The sequence below is a fragment of the Colias croceus genome, chromosome 14 (assembly GCF_905220415.1).
Source record: "Colias croceus chromosome 14, ilColCroc2.1".
In the NCBI taxonomy this organism is placed as follows: Eukaryota; Metazoa; Arthropoda; class Insecta; order Lepidoptera; family Pieridae; genus Colias; species Colias croceus.
This window is the reverse complement of record NC_059550.1, coordinates 6310846-6335477: the sequence shown is the minus strand read 5'-3', so window position 1 is coordinate 6335477 and position 24632 is coordinate 6310846. Positions and strand designations below refer to the sequence as shown.

At 34.0% G+C, this 24632-nt stretch overlaps 3 protein-coding genes and 1 long non-coding RNA gene across 10 annotated transcripts in view; 2 read left to right on the top strand and 2 right to left on the bottom strand.

Annotated features, from left to right (window-relative positions):
• The window catches only part of LOC123697382 (apoptosis-stimulating of p53 protein 2), a 205491-nt gene extending 203434 nt beyond the window's left edge, over window positions 1-2057 (top strand). For all 6 annotated transcript variants that reach the window (XM_045643877.1, XM_045643878.1, XM_045643875.1 and 3 more), the window contains 5 exons: window positions 22-104; window positions 203-318; window positions 438-539; window positions 890-1089; window positions 1728-2057. In XM_045643877.1, the coding sequence (XP_045499833.1) occupies window positions 22-104; window positions 203-318; window positions 438-539; window positions 890-1089; window positions 1728-1760 (534 nt within the window). In that variant the 3' untranslated portion in view covers window positions 1761-2057. The remainder of the gene's footprint in view (window positions 1-21; window positions 105-202; window positions 319-437; window positions 540-889; window positions 1090-1727) is intronic.
• A 156-nt stretch (window positions 2058-2213) lies between these two features.
• On the bottom strand, window positions 2214-7442 carry LOC123697579 (putative odorant receptor 85d). Its single transcript, XM_045644121.1, is given in 8 exon segments — window positions 2214-2288; window positions 4802-4868; window positions 4947-5035; window positions 5115-5237; window positions 5289-5385; window positions 5659-5845; window positions 6915-7064; window positions 7181-7442. Coding segments are annotated over 8 exon segments (1050 nt in total).
• Window positions 7443-8223: 781 nt separating this feature from the next.
• Window positions 8224-11540, bottom strand: LOC123697380 (proteasome subunit alpha type-3). The gene is made up of 5 exons (XM_045643870.1): window positions 11382-11540; window positions 10946-11152; window positions 10540-10788; window positions 9689-9801; window positions 8224-8431 (listed from the first exon to the last, which is right to left on the bottom strand). Exons 1-5 carry the CDS (start codon window positions 11400-11402, stop codon window positions 8254-8256), a joined length of 768 nt encoding a protein of 255 aa, XP_045499826.1. The 5' UTR covers window positions 11403-11540; the 3' UTR covers window positions 8224-8253.
• Window positions 11541-12167: 627 nt separating this feature from the next.
• LOC123697379 lies at window positions 12168-14588 on the top strand. Of its 2 annotated transcripts, none has more exons than XR_006752233.1 (3): window positions 12168-12209; window positions 13787-13981; window positions 14429-14588. It is a non-coding gene; the product is annotated as an uncharacterized LOC123697379 (long non-coding RNA). The 2 variants fall into 2 exon arrangements; XR_006752232.1 differs by lacking the exon at window positions 12168-12209 and adding an exon at window positions 13487-13685.
• The last annotated feature ends 10044 nt before the right edge of the window (window positions 14589-24632 follow it).

Below are 24632 nucleotides of genomic sequence, written 5' to 3'. Positions count from 1 at the left end.
AATCAGTTATTATCTAAACAGGTGCAAAATGCGAGCGCTGCAAATGACGAGGGTATAACAGCTTTACATAACGCCATCTGCGCGGGGCATTTTGAAATAGTCAAGTAAGTATTTTACCATAGACAAAAATATATTCGCTACAAAAATAATGTTTACGTGTGTATACATTTAAAATAACTTAAAATGTTTTTAAAATTTGCAGGTTTTTGGTAGAATTAGGTTGCGATGTGAATGCACAAGACTCTGATGGTTGGACGCCATTACATTGTGCTGCTTCTTGCAACAATCTGCCAATGGTTCGATTCCTTGTTGATAATGGTAAGTTCCTGCGCACTTCTAAAAAATTTTATTACAATGAAAAATAATATAATTATTAATGTCGATGCTATAATATATTATGTATTTTTGAATAATGAAAAATGAATTAATTTTTCTAGGTGCTTGTATATTTGCAACAACTCTATCGGATCACGAGACAGCAGCCGAGAAATGTGAAGAAGATGAAGAGGGTTTTGATGGCTGCTCTGAATATCTTTACAGTAAGTAATCTATATAAGTTACGTTTCTACAATAACCATTTATGATTTATTTGTTAATAAGTTTGCGAGCGAAAATAAAAAAAAAAGAATAATGAAATGAGTTGTAGATATTTTTATTTGATATTCTTACTTATACATAACACGTTTTTTTATGTAACTCTTAGCGTGAAAAAAGAATTGGTTAATCGCTCGCGTCTTCAATTGCGTACACTATACTCCCATAGAGTTTTTTCCATTTCGTTTAATCGCAAATTCGTTCCACTGTTCTCGCGTTTGTCTCAAATTTTGAAATTTAGTTTCATTATATCTACAAACTATAAAAACTTATGTTTTTTTTTTCCAAATTGCAGGCGTCCAAGAGAAGCTGGGCATAATGAACGGCGGCATAGTGTACGCCGTGTTCTCGTACACGGCGGCGCGCAACGACGAGCTGTCGTTCGAGTCGGGCGCGCGGCTGCAGGTGGTGCGCAAGGGCGACGACAGCGAGCGCGAGTGGTGGTGGTGCCGCAGCGACGCCGCCGAGGGCTACGTGCCGCGCAACTTGCTCGGGGTGAGTGCGGGGGGGGGGGGGATTAATGCCCGTTTTCACCAACAACCCGTAAAATTTAAGTGTCACTTAAGTCAATTTAGGGGATACCTAACGTAAAATTTGCTTTCATCGACAGATAAGTGCCACCTAAATCGTTAGGTTTGGTAGTGATTTGAACTAAGGAACCCTTACTTACAGACTGTTTAGGGGTTATTGGTGAAATCGGGCACTAGGCTCTTAACGAAATGGCTGATTTGGCTCAGCCCCCGGAATCACAGACACAATAGAAAATCTATTGTGTCGTGGTCGGATCGGGCCGCTCGGGGCTCAATGGGTTAAGCTAGTTTAGCTATGAGATATTATTTTATTAAGGGCTGAATTTTCAATCCTTGGTTAAAACTTATCCGTCCAGTAAATTATTACACGACAAGATTAAAACGTCACCTGTAAACTATCAAATGTAACTAGTATACATTTTTGAAATGGTAGTTTTAGTACATCATTCAACGAATAAATTTTAACCAAGGATTGAAAAATCGGCCCCTTAATAATACAAAATAGAATTGAATTCATGAATAAAAAAGTACTTACCGTAAACAGTAAAAATAGAATAACGCATTTCTACTGAGTGCTAATGACCAAAATTTGTTTCTTTTCAGTTATATCCAAGAGTAACCCCACAGCAAGAATGAAAGTATCACGGCGTAATGAAACGGACCTAATCAATTGTAAATACAGTAGTTAATTATTTTTTATGTATTTATATAATTGTATGTAATCTACTTTACATTGTATACAATTTTATGAGATCTAATATTTTGTAAATATTTAAATATGTAAGTTCAAAACAAATGAGATTATATTGTAGATACATTTTATAAATATGCGAGTCATCATTGTAACGGTTTGTACCTATTATTCTAGGATATTTGCAAAAATTGTGAAATATTACACATAAATTGACAATACAAAGTAATTATTACAAACTATCTTGGTTGTTTTATTTTTTATTTATTCCTCAAAAGTGAAGAATGACAAGCTGACAATGTTTTCAAACTTACATAGGTACTACAAGCATTTCTTTATGACGATAAACGAACACTACGGGTGATTATTATTAAAGTGTACTTAATATCTGAAATGTATTAATTTTCCGAAATATCAGTATCCTTGTACATCTGATTCAACAGCGAGAGATATGACCAGGAGGTGCTCAAGATCTGAAAAAAAATATTCATATAGTTTCAAGCAATTAAGTATATGCGAAAAGATAAAAGAGTATTCTTGTTTCATTTTAAAGTATTTATTAAATTAGATATGTACTACTGTATAGTGTATACTTTAATCTCAAACATTTATAATATAGACAAACTTATTTGCAACTAGCGGTCCCCCCCGGCTTCGCTTGTGGTACATATTTCGCAATAAAAGGTAGCCTATGTTCTTTCTCAGGGTCTGAAGATTGTCTGTGCCAAATTTCATCAAAATCGGTCCAGTAGTTTATGCGTGAAAACCATACATAGATACATATGTTACAGTCAAAACCCTGAACCAGTCAATAACGTTATTGACCGGTAAAATCAGTTAATAAGGATATTGACTAAGGGCGTCGGTTAATATCCTTATTAACTGATTTTATCTGATCAAACCAGTTAATAACGTTATTGACTAAGGGCATCGGTCAATATCCTTATTAACTGATTTTAAGTCGAGACATCTAGTCAATATAGGTTTTAACCGACGTGCCCAGTCAAAACTCATAAAAAGTTAAGGACGTTAGTGAAATTATACTAGAAAATCATTTAAAAAGGTTCATAAAACTTTTTAAAGTGCAATATTTAAGAGTTTTATGTTTTATTAATTAATTCGGGGTATTGTTTGTAAACTGCAACCGCGCGAGAATACGTGCCCCAAAATATTTTTGAAGATGGCAATTGTGTTTAAATAACAACTAGGTTTCCGCCCGCAGCTTCGCCCGTGCAGTCAAAGAAAAACCGCATAGTTCCCGTTCCCGTGGGATTTCCGGGATTGCGTTAGTTTCTGATTTGATGGAGTGACCTGCAGTTGTACTTCGAAGACTGCTACTGGATCTAATAGACGAGTAGAGCTAGGAATGCCGAGTTTGGGCTCGTTTTGTTAGTTATGTCACGACCTTACCTCCGGACTTGATGGAGTGACCTGCAGGTGTACTTCGAAGACTGCTACTGGAATGATTATACGAGTAGAGCTAGGTGTGCCGAGTTTGGGCTCGTTTTGTTAGTTATGTTGAGACCTTACCTCCGGACTAGATGGAGTGACCTGCAGGTGTACTTCGAAGACTGCTACTGGAACTAATAGACTAGTAGAGCTAGGTGTGCCGAGTTTGGGCTCGTTTTGTTAGTTATGTCGAGACCTTACCTCCGGACTTGATGGAATGACCTGCAGGTGTACTTCGAAGACTGCTACTGGAACTATTATACGAGGAGAGCTAGGTGTAACGAGCCCAAACTCGGCACACCTAGCTTTACTCGTATAATAGTTCCAGTAGCAGTCTTCGAAGTACACCTGCAGGTCACTCCATCAAGTCCGGAGTTAAGGTCTCAACATAACTAACAAAACGTGCCCAAACTCGGTAAATCTAGCTCTGCTCGTCTGTTAGTTCCAGTAGCAGTCTTCGAAGTACACCTGCAGGTCACTCCATCAAGTCAGGAGGTAAGGTCTCAACGTAACTATCAAAACAAGCCCAAACTCGGCACACCTAGCTCTACTCGTCTATTAGTTCTAGTAGCAGTCTTCAAAGTACACATGCAGGTCACTTCATCAAGTCCGGAGGTAAGGTCTCAACATAACTAACAAAACGAGCCCAAACTCGGCACACCTAGCTCTACTCGTATAATAGTTCCAGTAGCAGTCTTCGAAGTACACCTGCAGGTCATTCCATCAAGTCCGGAGGTAAGGTCTCGACATAACTAACAAAACGAGCCCAAACTCGGCACACCTAGCTCTACTCGTATAATAGTTCCAGTAGCAGTCTTCGAAGTACACCTGCAGGTCACTCCATCAAGTCCGGAGGTAAGGTCGTGACATAACTAACAAAACGAGCCCAAACTCGGCATTCCTAGCTCTACTCGTCTATTAGATCCAGTAGCAGTCTTCGAAGTACACCTGCAGGTCACTCCATCAAATCAGAAACTAACGCAATCCCGGAAATACCACGGGAACGGGAACTATGCGGTTTTTCTTTGACTGCACGGGCGAAGCTGCGGGCGGAAACCTAAGTAGTTGTTATTTAAACACAATTGCCATCTTCAAAAATATTTTGGGGCACGTATTCTCGCGCGGTTGCAATTTACAAACAATACCCCAAATTAATTAATAAAACATAAAACTCTTAAATATTGCACTTTAATAAGTTTTATGAACCTTTTTATATGATTTTCTAGTATAATTTCACTAACGTCCTTAACTTTTCATGAGTTTTGACTGGGCACGTCGGTTAAAACCTATATTGACTAGATGTCTCGACTTAAAATCAGTTAATAAGGATATTGACCGATGCCCTTAGTCAATAACGTTATTAACTGGTTTAATCAGATAAAATCAGTTAATAAGGATAATAACCGACGCCCTTAGTCAATATCCTTATTAACTGATTTTACCGGTCAATAACGTTATTGACTGGTTCAGGGTTTTGACTGTAACACATATACATAATTTCAAACCTTTCCTCTTTATATTAATAGTATAGATTTACCTTCGATAGCGTTGCTAGGGTCACATTAGAGAAACCCAAAGCTGATAACATACATGGTTCTTGAGCTCTGTATTAAAAGAGGGGAAGTTTAATTTATAAATGAAACTATGAAGAATATTGCACTATTAAAGTATAAAACACGAACCTTGCTATGATAATCTGAATAAATTTCCGAAATTTATTGCTTCTCTTGTACCATACACTGTTGTATGCAGCTTCAGCTATATCAGAACTCTGTAAAATTTAAGTTATTTAATTTTAATATGTAATAAGTATTTAGAAAAGAATTTCAATAAAACAAAGCAATTCTTACAGCATCAGATAACAATTGTCCCGACCAACAAAAGTTAAACATAGCCAGTATAATGCCAAATGTTGCAAGCAGACTTTTAATCATGTCTTTTCCAACCTAAAAGTAGGAATAACTCTTAATCATCTATGATTTATATCATAAAAAATATTATATTATAAATAAGGGAATACCAACTATAGTAAGAAATCCAAAACAGCAAATAATAATCGACGAAAAAGTAACCTGTGCGAATAATAACGGTCCAAAAATGTTATTAATATTCTCAACAACTCTGAAAAAAATATAAAACTGATTCATCGCAATATTTAATATGATAGGCCTTTTGACTGAACAATATAGGCATGACAATATAGGTATACCTACCCGTATTTGTCGTTTCCCACTACAAAGGATAAATTTAAAAAAATGTCGAATACAAAAATTTCGATTCTGATTTAACTATACGGTATTTCAAGAACATTAATTGATTCCTTAGTTTGATTCTGAATGAAATGCAGATACCATATACTTTTAGAAATATTTAAAACGACTTAAAATGACAAACCTAAGTAACTTTTGGTGGCTCTTTACAATGACTTTAATATCAGAACAATCATCCGATAGCGCACCATCAAGGGGCTTTAAATTTTCTAGATCCTTCTGCAGTACAGCTAACAGTCCACTTACATCAAATGTAAGCGATGTAAGAATAAAATCGCTCGCTATGTAAATACATATATGTACACTTCCACCTACAACGATAAAACCAGTGTTAAAACTTAAAATATTTCTTATGTTACTTACGTACTACTACTACTTTTACTATTTCCTTCAACGCCATCTAGGGGCAAGCTAAGTAAAGTATGTAGGGACGACTGAAACTACACATATTATATTGTTTTTAGGACGTAGATAGGTAAATACTAAATATACTGTATCTACGTCCTGTATACACACATGTACAGGAATAAAGTATACTATTAACAACATAAAAATAAATATGTTCTTGATACAATATTATTTTCATATGCTTTAGTTGAGGATAGAACTCGGGGTGAACTCTATGCTTAATTCATAGTATAGAAAATTAAATTCATTTGATGTTAGCAGAAATAAATACTTACACACAAAAGATATGTAAACATATGCAATAGTATACGCGTAATAGGATGGCAAAAAGAAAAAGAAATAACTATCCAATGGAAAACGGTAGATGATTTCCTCTTCCACTGCGTAGGAGTATATAGTCTCAAATAGCGGTACCATTAGATAAAATGATAATGCTATATAGCCACATATGTAGAAAACTGCAATAAAACCGTACATATAACTAGATAAATATCTAGAAAAAAAACGACGTGTGGCACTCGGGGACTGCCGCGTTAAAGCTATTGCATGCTATGCCTTCAAGCCACACACCTCCGCCCGTCCCGTCCGATTAGGGCCCTTCTGGCCTCCTCCACTCAAGCGACAGCTCAAGCCGAGGTTCGTGGTCCCCGTCAAGGGGGGACGCCCTTGTGCATGTCGCTACCAGGGTGAACCTTCAGTTCACCCCCGCGTCCGCGTTAAAATGTAGTAGCCCTTCTGGCTAACATTGAGAAACACCATACAAAAAAAAAAAAAAAAAAAAAACCTCCGCCCGTCGGAGTGGGGAGCGTGAGGTTTTTTCGTTACGGAATTTCTCGATTCGGTCCCCGCGCTCAAGGCCCGCGATAGTAGCTATGCAATAGCTTAAACATATATTTTACAAATCTAGAACAAACTAAAGGAAGATTCAATAAATTATATAGATAATGAATAATTCAGCTATTTTATCTTTACATCGTTGGAAAATCCTTAAACGAGAGGTCCAGATGTTAAGAATTTTAAATTTCTCATCGTCGTTGTCTGTTGGCCACAGTTCAGCTATCTCCAAAATAATTTCTCGTATGCCATTTCGTTTCGCTGCTATTATGCTCATTTTAACAATATCTGTAAGATTATTGATTTGATAAAATCAAGATATAAAACAATATTGTACCTACGGTCTAGTTTTTATAAAGTACGTTTTCGCGAGAAGCGTAGCCTTACGCTTAGATGAATCCTACCTTGAGATGCCATCAAAGTCCCAGGTATTGCATTTATAATATCCAAAACGCTTGCACCTTTAGTATTTGCCAAAAATATATACAAATATTGACCGAGAACTGTCGATACGAGCATAATGTAAAATAAAATTAGCCTCCCAAATCTTTTTAAAAAGCGAGATCGAGATTCATTAAAAATATCAATACCAATAAACTTCACATATTTAACGTGTCGAGAGAATGTTTCTATGAAATCTTTAGGAAGTTGATCCAGTTTCGACATTTCAGTTCACAGAATGTTTTAACTAAATAAGAATACAATACGTCAGTATTATTTTTTTATGTATGATGCCTTATGTGGTGACGCAAAGCTTAAGTTGTAATGTGAACTAGTACGATTTATAGAATAGCTTTTTATCCATAATAACACAATTTGTAATGATTATCTACATGATTAACAGAGTAAGTGTTGGGAATAAGGTCACTTTTTTTTTAAATGCCTTTACCTAGGTTGTATGTTGACCAAAATTCAGTAGATCATGGGACATGTTTTATGTCAATCTTAAAATGTTGTAAACAAACGAGTGTTTATGTTTGCTTCTATATTAGATGATTCAATACAAGTTCCAATCTGCATTTAGTAAGTATTTCTTGTGTTGTAGAAAAATTTATATTGTATATTTGATCATGGATTAAAATAAAGTTTTATGGTCACCCTTGTGCATGGCAAGAATGCGATTACGTTCTATGCATTTCATATTACAAAAGCTAATAAGGCGTCATTATGTATTTTTATGTTATGAATAAAATATAACCTAATCACTGTAAAAAATATACTTGGAATTTTAACGTACCTATATTTCCATGTATGTCATTTGCATATTATAATTCATAAAATAAAATAGCTTTCAAGACTAAAAAAAACGATATTATAATAATTATAAGTGTACAAATTTGAATTAAATCTGTCAGTTTAAAGTGGGTCAAAAGTAGTTTGTAACAAACAGACATATAGGTGAATCGATAGTGTGTTCGTTACTAAGTAGGAAAAAAAAACAAAAAAATAATACATAAAAATTTATTATCTACTTCATTCACATTTCACCATCATCAGAGTCTTCAATATCTGCGAGCGCTTGCTTCGCTTGGTTCTCAGCATCTGAAGCAACTTCCTTGGGCACCATCTGGTGACGACCCTTCGTATCTTTCGACACCCATGAAAGTTCCAACTCGAATTGTTTGTCTTTCAGCTCATCGTGCACGAGGTAGATACTGAAAAAGACGGGAGGTGGTTGAAAAATCGATTTAAAATAAAAATTGGAAGGGCTTTTTAAGGTTAAAGTTTAAAAGTGATACCTAGTTTGTATGTATGTGCTAGAGATGTCGCTTTTACAAATCTTGAAATTTTTATTTCAATGGGTTCATAATTAATTTTTTTACTATTTCTTAAAATTGATTAATAACACTGGATTTCCGCACGCGGCTTTGTCGACTTTTTCAAAGAAAAACCCGCGTTCTCGTTCCTGTGGGATTTCCAGGACAAAAGTAGCCTATGTCTTATTCTAGGTCTTCAGCTACCTACATACCAAAATACATTGTAATCGGTTCAGTAGTATTTGGCTTGAAAGAGTAACAAACATCCATCCATCCTTACAAACATTTGCACTTATAATTATTTTAGTAGGATATGCGTATATCAGCTTATTCCTGCCTCACACTAATAATACATACATCTACTACTGCTAATTAAGGGGAGTCCCGTCAGCGAAGCGGCGTAAAATTGGTTTGCAAGATCAAATTTTTCATCTATTTTCAATTATATGACGCTTTTAGAAAAAATAATCAATACACTTCAAGATATTGCCTAAAAAGTGTGCAACAACCATGTGTATTTTGCTCAATCATATAAAATCATAAAAATAGGCTAAAATAAAAATCGAAAACGAATTATTTAATAATTAAATTTCTGATTTTGCAAATAATTTTTATAAAAGGATATGTATTTTGATGTACTGCAGAAAACGTGCTAAATTTTGGTTTTCAACTGAAGCCATGTAATTATTAAATACATATTATATCTCGAATTTAACGTTGCCCAGTGTTTTCTTGACAAGCCGACGCGAGGAGCGACTCTCGCAAACGGCGCGTTGAAATACATCTCCTTAAGACATAATTTGTTATTGTTTGTGGGATGGACAAAACTGTTTGACTGATTTCCAAAAAATATTTTATCATTGGACTACATAATATGTACATAGTCATACAAAAATGATTCTAACAGATTAAGTTCCTCCACATGAACTTCCTCTTTTTCTGATGGCAGTTAAAAAGGAGGGTCACTACCACTAAAAAAACATTCTGTTTCATATGCTATCCATAGATGTAATCTGAATTGCATTGCCGAGTACTCAGTTACAAAAATGTAACCAAACAATACATGGTATACTCTGTTATTGGTAATTTTTTTTCACATTTACCCATATTTTATTCTCAGTAATTTAAAAACCAATCTATAGCAATGTATCTTACATTCTCGCAGCCTCCTTCACTAGATCCTTAACTGGAATATCAGCAAGTTTGAGCTTCTCAATTTCAGTTTTTGCTGCTTGTTTCGCCTTGCCCACTGCACATCCATAGTATGACTGAAATTTATAAAGGAAACACTTAAAACACGAACATAGGCTTAAGCTTTTGGCTGATTATTATCACCATTATTAGTTATTATAGTTTACAAGAGCATATCCTAGATTAATATTGTGACAATGAATGAAAAATCCATTACTCAGAAACCATCTGAAAACTGCAGAGCAAAAATTATAGCAATGCAAACTTGCAGACAAGAATTATTATTGTCAATAATAATTCTTGTCAACTGTATAAATCTTTATGCTAATAAAAATTTAAAATATTATTTTACTATTTAAAGCCTTATTTATATTTGTAAATATGTATTTTCAATTTATTTTTAATTCCCAGCAAAGCATGGGCAAGCTTATCTCATATAAAACAACAATAATTGCCATAAATTGACTTTAAATATAATATCTAGTAAGAATTTTTTATTTTATGCTGCGATAGGGTAGCACTTGGCCACAATCTCACCTGAAGGTAAGCTGAGATGTGGCCTCAGATGGAGCGAGCTTCCCTAGAATGTACCTGTTTACTCTCCTCTTGAAGACCACCATATTGCACTCATCGGGGAACACAGATTCAGGAAGCATGTTCCAGTCCCTAGCGGTTCGAATAAAGAATGACGATCCGCACCAAACTGCTTAGTCCGGGTACATGAAACGTCAACCATGTGGCGATGTCTAGCATCTGTGCACCTCGACAAACATAAGAATAAAGCATTTCTTTGGTTTTTTACAAATAATACTTACAAACGATACACCACTAGGTTCTAGCATGTACATCTGAGGTCCGTCATGTTCAGACCAAGTTCCCAAAATAGCAGCGCACCCATAAGGTCTCACCGCACTGTACAGTGTGTATGCATGCATGTACATGGACACACGCTCATTCAAGTATTTCAATGGGACTGGGATGCCATACTGTGATCTGTAGTTTGAAGCCTCGGAACGAGCTGTCTCTACTATTTGTCTAGCATCAGAGATCAGGCCAGATACTGCCTGGAAATTAATAATTATTATGATTAAATGATGGTAAGAATAGAAAGGAAAATTCTTACGCTGTATGATTAAACAATACATTGTTTGCTAAAACAACACTATTTTCAAGTATTTTATTATTACTTAGTGTGATTATACGTCATCTATAAATACTCACCATGCCAACATGTTCATCAATATGAAAGATTCTCTTATTCGCGCCAGGTTCGTACAACTTTGATGTTACCAACTTTTCAACAGCAAATACCACACCATCTTTTCCGCGTAATCCAATAACTGTTCCCGAATTTTCTACGGCTTTCGCAGCATACTCTACTTGAAAAACTCGACCGTCCGGCGAAAATTGTGAAGCAGACAGATCATACTGAAATTACAAAGACATGAATGAGCAACTTTTGAAAAAAATAACCTCTTTCTGTAACAAACTGTATATTATAAGAATAATTCACAGTAAATGTAACAAGATCTTGAGTATGATAATGTTTTACTTTACAAATACAGTCGTTTTTGTAAGTTTTGAAGTATCAGATGAATGGAAATCCTGTTTTGAAATCACTGTAAATACGCATTTAACAATGATAATCTGTACTTACTCCTGTTCCTATAGAACTCATGATTATTTATTTATAATTTTTCAGTAAAATAAACGAAGTTTTATGCACTTTTACAAATTACAACTATTGTATTTTCAAAAAAATCCAAATCACTTTAGGCAATGATGACAAGCAAATCGTTTGACCACAGATTACACAAAATTGATGTCAACAACAGATAAAAACTCAACACTATCTCTATCGGTGCTGCCATACTGAATTAATACAGAATATCTAAAATAATATTATCTAAAATAATGTCTAACAAAATAATCATATTATGTAGAATTATTATTATATTAATGGGGAAGAATTTTAAAATTATGGCGGGATTGCAAGATTGCAAGCCGTGTCTTTGATACTCACAGAACAGTATTACTGTTCTGTGTTGATACCAATGACTAAGGAATCCTATGGACAGGGCATAATGTTCTATACAAACAACTGATTATACAAATATCATGCATTTCGATACCGAAATAATAAAACGAATACTGTCTCTTTCTAACTAATGAATATTCTGCTAAGTGAAAATATATGACTATACGTCAGTCAGTGCTAATTCTATACCGTTTGACATTTGAAGTTAGCTCAAATACCTACTGTGGCCGGGCGCCATTTTATGTTCTCGTTATTATGATGTACATGCTCTGTCATTGCTCCGTAGTAAACATTGAAAAATATTGAATATTTTTGTGATTGTGACAAACATTTGTGTCTAAAACATATAGAGTGGTCAAGGACAAATAGTGGCATAATACCAAAGCGCAGTATTGTGGGATGTGGCTCCGGAAAGAATGAAAACTAGAAAAGTTTGTCTTTGCACCGGTATGTATACGTTTTGACTGAAATATTAGTTATTACTTTGCTGATTTACTTATTTTCATGTATATTGAATTGAGGAGTATTCACAGACTATGTTCAGTGTAAAATTGTTACCAAATATAGCTTTATTTTGTATATTTTCGTTCTAGTAAAATAATGAATGGGTTGGCTTTAGTTAACTGCCGCACGAATTTGTTGGAAATATTTATATTTTTAGTTAGCTAGGTAATGTAAGATTGTAATTCCAAAATATTATCGTTAGGAAACTTGTAGTTTTTTAGTTATTAATTTTTAAAGTTAATAATTTTTTGTGCGAAAAAAGTGCATTTATCCGTTTTGTTGTGCAAAAAAAGCGGACCAAGACGTTCCATGTTCCATTTCACTGTACTGTGACTTTACGCTGCGGCCGGCAAGTGCCAAAAGCGACTTTAGGGCGATTCCTACTCAAACAAAAAAAAATCTACGTAGGTAGGTTAAAAAACTATTAAACTTTTATTTTTAATATACAAATAGGTAGCGAGGAGCGAAGCGACGAGCGTGTTAGGTTAACTCTTGAACTGCCGCACGAGCCGAGCGAGCGAAGCGAGCGTGCCGCGGCAGCGGCCGGCGAGTGCCAGAAGCGACTTTAGGGCGATTCCCACTCAAACAAAAAAGACTTGTGGCACTCGGGGACTGCCGCGGCAAAGCTATTGCATAGCATGCCTTCAAGCCACACCTCCGTGCCCGTCGGAGTGGGGAGCGTGAGGTTTTTCGTTACGGAATTTCTGGATTCGGTCCCCGCGCTCAAGGCCCGCGATAGTAGCTATGCAATAGCTTAAAAAAATCTACGTAGGTTAAAAAACTATTAAACTTTTATTTTTAATATCCAAATAGGTAGCGAGGAGCGAAGCGACGAGCGTGTTAGGTTAACTCTTGAAATGCCGCACGAGCCGAGCGAGCGAAGCGAGCGTGCCGCGGCAGCGGCCGGCGAGTGCCAAAAGCGACTTTAGGGCGATTCCCACTCAAATAAAAAAACTACGTAGGTTTTCACAACTTGTTTGCATTTTATTTATGTAGGTATCGTAAAATTTTTGTTACTATCGTCTAATGCTTAGTTAAAATGATTTTACACCAATTCCATACATTTTGAGGTTAGAATAGGAAAATTGATTTTTCTCCGAAACTATTGGTTTCCTAACTTTCCCCTTTTGGTGGGAGGGTCCCCCCCTCCTCCCCCCCCCTCCTCCCCCCACAAAAAACCTATAATACGTGCGGCAGTTATCTAAAGAAACCCCTAATGAATTTGGGTGCTAGTGATGACTTATAATATCGACATCAGCAAAATGTTCGATGAAGACGTGCGTCTCCCAAGGCTGTGTCATTAATCTTAAGAATAGTTGCTTTGGTGAATACACTTCCAAAATAACAAATTAATTTTGCCAAGAGCAGCAGAAGGAAAAATAAAACACTTAAATTTACCTAATATGAATTTTAACTTAAGTAAGATTAATCGCTTTTATAGTAGGTACTTTAAAAATGTATTTATAAATAAGTCAGGTCAGGACTAAAATTATAATAACCTAAAAATTCATTTTTTGAAGGTTACCAAGAAGTGAAAATAGAAAAGGAGAATGGTTAGAAGCAATTGAAAATGAAAATATCAAGCCAAATGTAAAGGATATAATATCATAGTATGTTCCCTACATTTCCCCGAAAGTGCTTTCAATAGAACAATGGATGTGATTAGTCTGCACGATGATGCTATACCAGTATGTCTGCCGCTGCATTCACACAGGGTGAGGTTTTTATCTGTAGACACGTGATGTCTTCCAATTTACTTTTGGTCTTTTTATTTAGATTTAGGGCTGTCATTTATAATCTAACGTTTCTCCTATTTTGAAGGAGGCCTGTGAACAAACTGAGATGGTTTTATATGATTTTTTGAGTACAAACTTGGGTGATATTTGGTTGTTGAAATGTTATTGACTGAGGGAAAGTGCAATTTACTTTAAATACATGGGGTGTTTTAAGTTATTTTTCTATTCTTTATAAATTTATATTTATAAAGCATTTCAATGCCATAAAACCAAAAATATAAATTCAAGTTCCGCTATTGTAAGCCCTAATGTTGATATTAATTTCAAACCATCAGCATTGCCCTTTTAATTAAAATGTATTGCATTTTAGTTTAAATGTAAAGTGAACAATGCTAGTTAATGTAAACTGTGACATTTCATTTCCAGGTACCAGTTGAGCCTCAAATCCCGAACTCAAAAATGAACAGAGTGTATCTGAGTGCATTCCAGGCTACACAAAATAGTTTAGCTCTATAATTTTCTCTATTATTATATATTATTGTTTTTTTTGTCTATTATTTATAAATAAATAAATACAATTACTGTATATTGTGTTGTTCATCGTAATAAAATACTATTATATACCTATATTAGTATATATTATGTTGTTTCATTATATTACATTCCTCAAAACTGAAATTACCAAATTGTAAGTCTACCGTAATCCTTATATCGAAGTCAAAATTGAACTGGATTTATCAAATTATACAGGGTTAGCTATCTTGTCCGGCGAGGTTGCTGGTGTTTTACAAGTAACCCTGTATAGGTGTTACCGTCACGAGCAGCCATCGTCATACTTAATTTTATTAATTGGCATTGTCATTTTTTCCATTTGTAATTTTACTTCTATGTTTTGTACAATAAAGTTAAAATAAATAAAAAAGAGTGTGTGTTTATGTACACGCGTTACAAGTTACGCGCCAAAAGAAGTATAACTTCAAAAAAAATATATTAATATTATTTTTATATCGATAAACATAATAATGTTTATCGATATATTCTCGGCACTAAACACCGCCATGTTTTGTTACAAGCAATATGGCGCCGGCCACACTTTTTTTGTAGGTATGTCACTTCCATGTGATTCCTTATTCATTGGTTGATACTCCACGCCAACGCCATCTAAGGGATAGTTTGATACTGATAAAAATAATTGATTTGAAGAAAACTCTATTCTCCTTTATATAGCTTGTCTTACCAGCATTCCAGACGCGAAAAAATAAATGTTATGTTAAATATTAGGTATAACTAGCGAGTTTTAAGGATAATTATTATTACTCAACTACGGCGAAGCAAAAGCAGTACGTATAAGGGTACGGATGTTCATCTGTTCTCTCAGTTCTAGTAATCACGACTAGACAGAAAGGTAGATTACCTACCTATCGTTAGAGGCCTCTTCATTGTCCACTGGATATAGATTTCATGACGTTACGTTTAGCTACTATTATGTATTCTGTGACGTTACCACACCCCGGACACTCCATACAAAATTATAGTTTTGACCTAAGAGCAATTAACCTATAGAGTACTTGTATCGAGCGTATACAATTTACATATATTTGTTTCTCTCTATCTAAAGAAAACGTCGTATGAAAGAATGAGACAGCTATAGACAACAAGCTACGTTTCAACATAGTCATGGCACCATTTTTACTATAGGTACGTATTTAGATAGATAGAAGGTGATAGTGATGGGATGTGCTTCAATCGATAAAATCGTGAATGTATTTTGCATTTACGGTTTCGTGAAATAATAAATAATAAAAAAACAAAACTTATAATTAATTTCAGTTGAATACATTATTTGTTTAATCCTACGTATATAATAAATGCGAAATTATGTGAGAAGGGATGTTACTCTTTCACTGCGGAACCGATTACAATGAAATTTTGTACATACACACATAGGTTAGGTTTTATCCCGGAAATCCCACGTGAACGGGAACTGTGCAGGATTTTCTTTAAAAACGCGGGCGGAAAGTTAACTTACATTATAAAAGAAATTTTAAAACTTGAAATGTAATTTAAAATAAAGAAGGAAATGATGATAAAGTTAAAGGAGTGAGGAGAAAGGCACAGTCAGCATGAAGGAATCATGCAGCATTTTAACAAGTTAATAAAAGGACAGTCTTAATGAAAACATTTTCCTAACATCCTACTAATAAATCGAAAGTTTGTGAGGATGGATGTTTGTTACTCTTTCACGCGAATACTACTAAACCGATTACAATGAAATTTGGAAAAATTACTTTTGATCCCGTAAATCCAACAGGAATGGGAACTATGCGGGTTTTTCTTTGAAAACGCATGTATATTAAGTATGTATTTCAATAGTAGTTTCTCATCTATGAGAACTGTCATTTAATCAACCGTTTAATTTTCACATAGTTACACATTTAAAGTAGGTAACTTATGTGTAAAAAATTTCAAAATAAAAATTCACTCTCTTTAATCAAATGTATTTATTATCTACAGGAACAAAAAAAAAACGTAAGCGTAAGATTGCACAATTCTTCTAGAGTATCCATCTTGATAACACGTAGGCTCGAAATGCAGTGAACACAATATTGCAAATTGTGGCGGCGTCCAATCAACTCATGTCTCACGTTTTATACCCATTTTTTATTTAGCTCTGGAAATCTAAAACAAAATGAATTTATTAATAATCTGAAAGAGAAATTAATAAACAACAAACGAAAACTAAAACACATAGTGCAAATAAAACAACCACGTGGTATGTTTTATTTTCCTGCGGTAAAAAATTTACATCTATTATTTGCAACAACAACTACATATAAATCTGATTTATGAAACAAAATAAATAAATCAACGTTAATATGAAATAGATTTTTTGTCATAAATCGATAATATACGCTAGATGTGTTACAACACTACGGTGGTAAACAAAATGCCAAACGTGATATTATTGTGACGTTTTTTAAAAATTATTTCATTATTTTATATTCCACAACCCCATAAAGTGGGTAAATGTTACAGTTACAACATAAAATTACAAAAAAGTGCTTGATAAAACCTTCAAATAGGTTTAAAACATAAATATTTATCAATTTGCTGAAAATCACTTACCGATGGAAAGATATTTCACATTGTTTTTATCCAAAACTCCCATTCGACTAGTGATAGCCGGTTGCTAAACATACAATAGTTATTTTAGCACACTGACAAATAAAAAGAAACACTGTACACTTTATATTTTCTAAATATTTCGTTAAAAACACTTGACGCAATGAGCCCACCAGCTGGTTGGAAAACAAACTGACTGCCGGCGCGCTACGTTTGAAGACAGTGCAGATACTCTATCGCTATCTCAATCTGGCTTATGCTGTTATTGACTAAGAGTAAGTAGATTAGAAAATATGTATTTTGTTCTGTCTTAATATAAGAACTCTATAGGTTAATTGCTCTTAGGTTTTGACAGTCACACTGTAGAGACTGCAAATGTGTGTGTAAACTCTTTATGGTTGGCACATTTGTGACTAGCGTAAAAAAAAATTCGCGTTTTTCTGATGAAATACATCCGTAAACAGCACAATATCTAACCATTTTCTACGAAAAACGATAATCACAAATCCAAAATAATAATCTTCGTTGCGTTTCGTCTAAAGACGTCGTTGGTATCGTCCTTGCGGGGAAATGGGTACCATAACATGTCTGATCGTGCGGGGTGAGGTAAGTGTTTAATTTTGGCGGGAGGCGGAGAGTTTTTTTTTTTTTTTTTTTTTTTTTTTTTGTATGGTGTTTCTCAATGTTAGCCAGAAGGGCTTCTACATTTTAACGCGGACGCGGGGGTGAACTGAAGGTTCACCCTGGTAGCGACATGCACAAGGGCGTCCCCCCTTGACGGGGACCAAAGGCGGAGAGTGTCCGTTCTGTAGCGTTTAGCTACTATTATGTATTCTGTGACGTTACGTTAAATTTATTAACTACAGCGCCCTCTAAGGGACTTCAAGTAAAGAATAAAATAAAAAACCGTTCTGTGGGGTAAGGGTATCAAATCACAGACTAATAATAATATATGAATATACGATCAAATTAAATAGCTTTCTTGTAAACACTCAACATGAATTCACATAACTCTAAAATAAGTTAAATAGAAATAAGTAGGAATGTAGGTAGTTAACTACCTACCTACCAATGTAGCTACTTATGTCTACATTATTTAAAAAAATATTTTTACATTGATGGAGCTTATAATATTATATGAGTTGAAAATAGCGTTGATATATGCAGCAAGCAGATTACCATGTCAAAAGAATTTACGGCCGCACCCCTGTTTACACATTTTGCCTCCCACGCCATAAACGCCGAAAAACCAGCGAGAACTTTATTACCGCAACACTCAAGGGCCCGTCTTGGATTAAACTGTGAATGTAGAGCCTATAATATTATTACCTATAATATTATTATAGTGTAATGTATTATAGGTAGTGTTATTAAGCGAAATTTTTATTCGTAAAATTGTCTGCACTTAAAGCTAACCAGTGTAGAAATAGGTACCTAAGTACTTAAACGCCTTAGGGTGTATCTATGTATATATTCAGAAACGACTAGGTTTGTTTGAATTATACAATAATATGATTAGTATGGGAAATTTGGTATACCTATCTACACAATTTGGATTAAGATAATATGCAGGTTTTTTGGGTTAAACCCGGGGCTAAACAGTGAAATTCCGGCCATACTCTCCATACCAACCAACGACGAACCTAGTCCCTTTTTTGTGGCTATGTTTTGACCTCAGAGGTCACTGTAATCAATGTGTGTCAATGTATTTACATTCATTAAAGATTAATTTCAAGTACGGTAGAGTCCACATAGAATAGTATCTACGAAGTTTTACAAAGTAGTTATAGAACTTACTGAAAAATCGTTTGGCCAGTAAAATCACACTAGAAACCATTTGTGCAATCTACCTATAGTCTATAGGTACTCTATACTAATATTTTATAGCTGAAGTGTTTGTTTGTTTGTTTGAACGCGCTAATCTCTGTAACTACTGGTCCGATTGAAAAATTCGGTGTTAGATATTTCTATCCATTTATCGAGGAAGGCTAGATATAATAATATCATCACGCTAGAACCAAAAACCGCGGGGCACAGTTACCTAGTATTCAATGTTTTGTTAATTAATATACCGGTAAGTATATAAAAAGAAAAGTAAATAAATTATAGCTTTAAATCGTAACATTTTACATCAGCATCACTTACTTTACTTGACTTTCTGTGTGTCTACATTTACATAAGTGACCGTGAGTCGTCAAATGTAGCACCTACATAATTTTACAAAATGGTGCAGTGGTATATTGATTGATTGGTTTTGATTAGGTACCACAACTGCACGTCGTGAATTAGGTAACAAAGTTGTTTTCTAAGTAGGTACAAGTTGCACGCATTTTGATCATTACAAAAGCTCATTTTGTTTTATTTCCACTAGAAGAAAACGCCCAAACCCTTTGAAGGGTTCTTGTTTGTTATTTGACTATAGATCGTGTGAACTGTATTGGCGGAGACAATCATTGTGGCTCCGTAATGAATCCTTTGAAATGACGCAATTTCAGAGAATCTCAGTATGATCTCCCTAATGATAGTTGGAAGTTTTTTGACGTAAAATTGTGCGCTAGTTTTTAAGAAATGTTCTGATATTCATCGAAAAATAGAAGTGACTGAGTTTTTTTTTACTTAATTTACTTAAATGTTAATACCTACATGCTACAAATTTGGAAAACCTATCTCTGTAAATATAAAGCGTACGGTAAAGGCATATTCTGTACTTAGGTACCTATTAACTTTTTTTTAATTCCTGAATGACCAAAATATAAATCTTTAGAATCTAAATCAAGAATAAAATAACCAGAAATAGAAAGGTAGGTACAATTTGTAGTCAGAATTTCACATACCTACATTTTGGACAAAAGAGGCCACTAAGAATAATCTATGTGTCCTGAAATGCGAAATTTTCTTTTCATTACTCTTTTAGTCTGCGGAGAAACGGGCCAATTTAAGTTTCTAGAATTTTAAATTTTATTTTCACAGCTAAAACACTTTTGCGGAAAAATGTAATTGTGATGAAATAAAACAAGGAATATCCGGGTGAAGTAGTTTTAACTAAATTATTTCTATCATGATATTTTGTAAAAAAACTTAACTGTAATTTTTGATCTCAATAATTATTGCAGCAGGAAAACGATTTTGTTATTTCTGAATATATCTTACGTTATAACCCTTCGAAACGGCTGGACCGATTCACGTGATATTTTGTATGCCTAGGTATTGGGTAGGTCTGAAAATAGGCCAATATTTTTTTTTCATACCCCTAAGTGATAAGAGTTAGAGTAAAAATTTATGAACATTTGCCGGGACAGCTACATAGGTAGGTAATCTAAAATAGTCAAGGGAGCACTTGAAAACTTTGATAAAATCTTAAATGTAGTTAACTATAATATCTACAGATACCTATATTGAGTCGTCGTAAATGCGTTTATGGAGAGTTAAACAGAATTAACACGCAGAAAGAAACCTTTAAAAGATTCTCGATCGTGTTCACACACAATTTAACGTCGAATGCAATAAAATATCCATTAATTTTGAAGATGGCCATTTTCTGCTACGCTGAGCATGGAAACGTTTAGATGTATTTTAGCGAGATGTTTTCATGGGTATATAATATATATTTTTACTTAGTCATTGTATTAACAAAAGGCTTGTGGTCGAATATCATAATAGGTATTATTTGTTTTACGTCATTTTGTCTGAGATAATAAATTTATTCATTGTGTAGACCTTTTTGAGAAAAACACGGGTCAATTTTTTTTCGGAAATGAAACAGAAAATAAAATTGTATAGAATGAACTGTTTAAATTCTAGCAACTTTGTAGTTATATAGTAGAGGATCTAAACTCGAATAAAATATAGCGAAAGGCACTCGGAAAGAGTACCTACCTACTTTTAGGAAACTAATATCTCTGTTTGCCAAGGATGAAGGAGTCGCATTTCGTGAATTACGTCGACAGTGACATTTGCAATCATAAAAAGAGTCCAAATTATAAAAGAGAGAACGAAATAATACATTATTTTATTTCCTACTTGTTACATACTATGTCTTTTGCTTGTATTTTTTATTTTATACTTATTTAATACTAAAATATTTTTTATTTTCTTACCAATTTTAAATAGTGGTAAGTAAATAAATAATTAATTTACTAGTAACTACCTCATAGGTAAATACAGTATACTAAATCTATATGCAATTTTTTTAATATGTATAAATTCTAAGAAAATAAAATAAAGCGTAGCCCATATCACAAATACATATAATAAACAAATTGGTAGTACTTACACTGGGCCAGCCGCCAGTCCACACGTAAAGTCCAGTATTTTAACGTTATTAATACTGATCTGTCTCTGAACTATTAAATACCTAACGTTATTAAACGGCTCTAATATTAACACGAATGCATTTGCTTTTGCTTCTCAATTAATATGATGGGTAGATTATAATATATCGCTAACTCAATTTCCACGAAAATCCAATTTGGATTTTGATAATAAAACGAGTTGGCAGTGTAAGATATAACAGTATAATATCGAATACGGTTCTAGGCTAGCAATAGAACTCGTCTTCATAGTTTCTATACAATAGCCTGTTATCGGTACGGCGCAAGGTTATTAAATAAACAGGGAGCTGACAGGGCCGTAATTAGCCTTGGCGCCCAGTGGGATCTGACTACGCCTTGCAATGCTTCTATCGTAATTTCATATCGTGTGTACATGTACAATTGTGTTTTCAATAATCACAATTATTATGTACAATTTGCGGAAAAGTAAGCCAGTCCTATAGAGTGTAGAGTGATAGAATATCGTTCTTTTTCGTAGAAGCAATACCACTGTTATATAATATCTCTTCTCTTTAATAATATAAGTAATTCTTAAATTGTTACCCGACAGCTGTTTTTTTCCTTAATTTCAGCAGGGGCAGTGTAAACGAATCTTTCATATCTGCGCCCTATGACTGGCGCCCTGTATAGGGGTAAATGTGTCCTAATTACGACACTGGGAGCTTGGGGCCCTTCTCTTGTTCTATCGCAGTATAACTGCACTAGTGTTTCGTAAATTATTCAAAATCTTAATTGTGTTGAACCCCGAGTAATTGCATGGGTGAAGATTATTCGAATATAATTTTCTAGAGTGTTTCTTGAGAATAGTAGATAATTGAAGTGCAGAAGATTATTGGTAACATTTTTATCTCGATTCAACTTAGCCTGGAGCCACATTTGTGTTAAAGAAAATGAAAATCTGTTCAATGGTTGATTATCCATATAACTAAAAATTTACTCGGGAAAAAAAATTACATAATATAATTTAAAATTCTTAAATATTTCTGGTAATTATCTACGGAGTACTTAAATGAAACTTGATTTAACCATAATCCATTCATACTGAAGAGCAATATGCTGAGCATAGACAATAAAAAATGAAAATATTTAAAATCCCGGAGTTTCTTAGCTTTATTTGAGCGGAAGGTTGCACTGAACTATGGAGCAATGCTTCAATAGTGGCAAATGAGGCGCACCGCCTCCAGTTTTAAGAAAATTTCTTTAAAGAAGCTTTAATTCAACGTCTTTAGAAAATGCACCCGGATTTACTTTTAATGAGTTTCGAGGGTTCAACTTGGGGTTTACTTTGTAAATGAATGGTGAAGTTAGTCTTTTCTCTTCTGGCCCGCTCTTGGTTTGTATAAGACTGTATATTGTTTGTTTTTAATTTTTGACTACACTTTTAATACATTTCTTTGTTTATGTTGTAGTATTGAGCCAATTTTCAAATTGTTATTATTTGAAATGCAAATTGCTTTTTCAGTGAAGCAAAGCGAATAGAAGAACTGCTTTGAATTTGAGCTAAGTGCTACTTGAGTTGATGAATTTCATTATATTAAGTGTAGTATAATAAAACGTTATTCGTATATTTTCAGAGTAGGTACAATCGCAATATTACAATTTACCTATAAAATACTACGCCAAAATCCTTTCTAAAAAAGATGCTAAGTAGGTACATAAGAGTAATTGCAGGTACAACACAATAATATGTTATCGATTTAGAATAATTATTATGTTTCTTATATTTTGAAATATGTTTTGAGTTTCGCAGGACCGTTAAAATAGGATATGCATTGGATCATCGAGTCCATCCATTTTATAATTTGTCTAACAAAATTCTTTCAAAAGTATTAAAATGTTTAGGTAAGCATAATAATTTCCTAAGAAAATCTACACTATTTTTCCAACAGGAAATACAAATAACAATAAAAACATTTAATTAATTTCTTTTATATCGTAGCAGAGCAGGCTTGCACTTGTTTCCCTCCCCATATGATCGCACAAAAAAGGGTCAAAAGCATTTGAAGACAATTTTCGGATTGACAGGAGTCATCACGTTTGACGGGCGTACGTGGGGGCAGGGCTTGCTCGTAAATCTTCTTTAAGGGTGGTTTTACATGGCGAGACATAAGAAATATCCGAAAAATATGCGGTTTTTATAAAAAATAAAAATAAAATAATTAAACTGGCATTAGCCATTAAATTATGAGAGTTTTTATGATTTCTTAAGGACGAGTCGATACGATATTTTATTAATAACTGTTATTATTAAATTAAATTTCATATAGATATTATCTAAATAAGTAAGTCCTTATCAAATAATTGTTTTTATCCACTTCTATTTTTCGTAAACATTAAATTGTTTAATCTTCCTCATTGTATAAAAGTATAAAAAATTCAATGTTATGCCGCCACCTTCCTACCTCTATGAGGGCACGAGTATCATACTGATTTAGGTCGCATGTAGGTCGCATTCTTCATGAGGTTAAGTGTTGACGTTTATGTCAATTGAGTAGGCAGCGTGATGGATGGTGCCCCAGTAATGGTTTCACTTCATCCGTTTAAATTTGAGCATTTTTTCTTAATATAACGCGCGGGAAAAATGGCGAGGTACATAAACTGTAATGGTCGAAATTAACAAATTAAAATACATACACGCTAATACAATGTATAGGTATCATTATTTAAAAATATAATTCTTAGGATTAGAGTAATAGAATGAAAAATTACGTATTATGCGTCTCGTCAGCTTTTATTTCCTATAAAATTTTAGTAGAATCTCTAAGATTAAATTTTATTGTCTATAAACTTTAATAAAAGGCAATAGTGTGCAACATAGAATTGAGAGCTGTCTAGAAAGTTTGATTCCACTGAGGGGTAAAAGTTAGTCCGTCGAAAACAAATATTTATTGTAGTTTCGCAATAGGGGCAGGCAATTTTTATACGCTAGAAATAAAAATTTACATATTTTGTTGAGGATATTAAATAAAAGAGACTGCATATCACCGCATAGTGCATTCTTTGGTTTACCTATGGAAAAAAAAACCAGTTAATATCAAGTTAATCTAAGTACCTACCTAGTACTTACCTATATTTTTTCCATATCTAAGTTCCTTAAAACAAATATCATAAAAACAAATAGATAGGTAATATTAATTTAATTTGGTATTTCCAACACTGCTTCATAGTTTTATTCA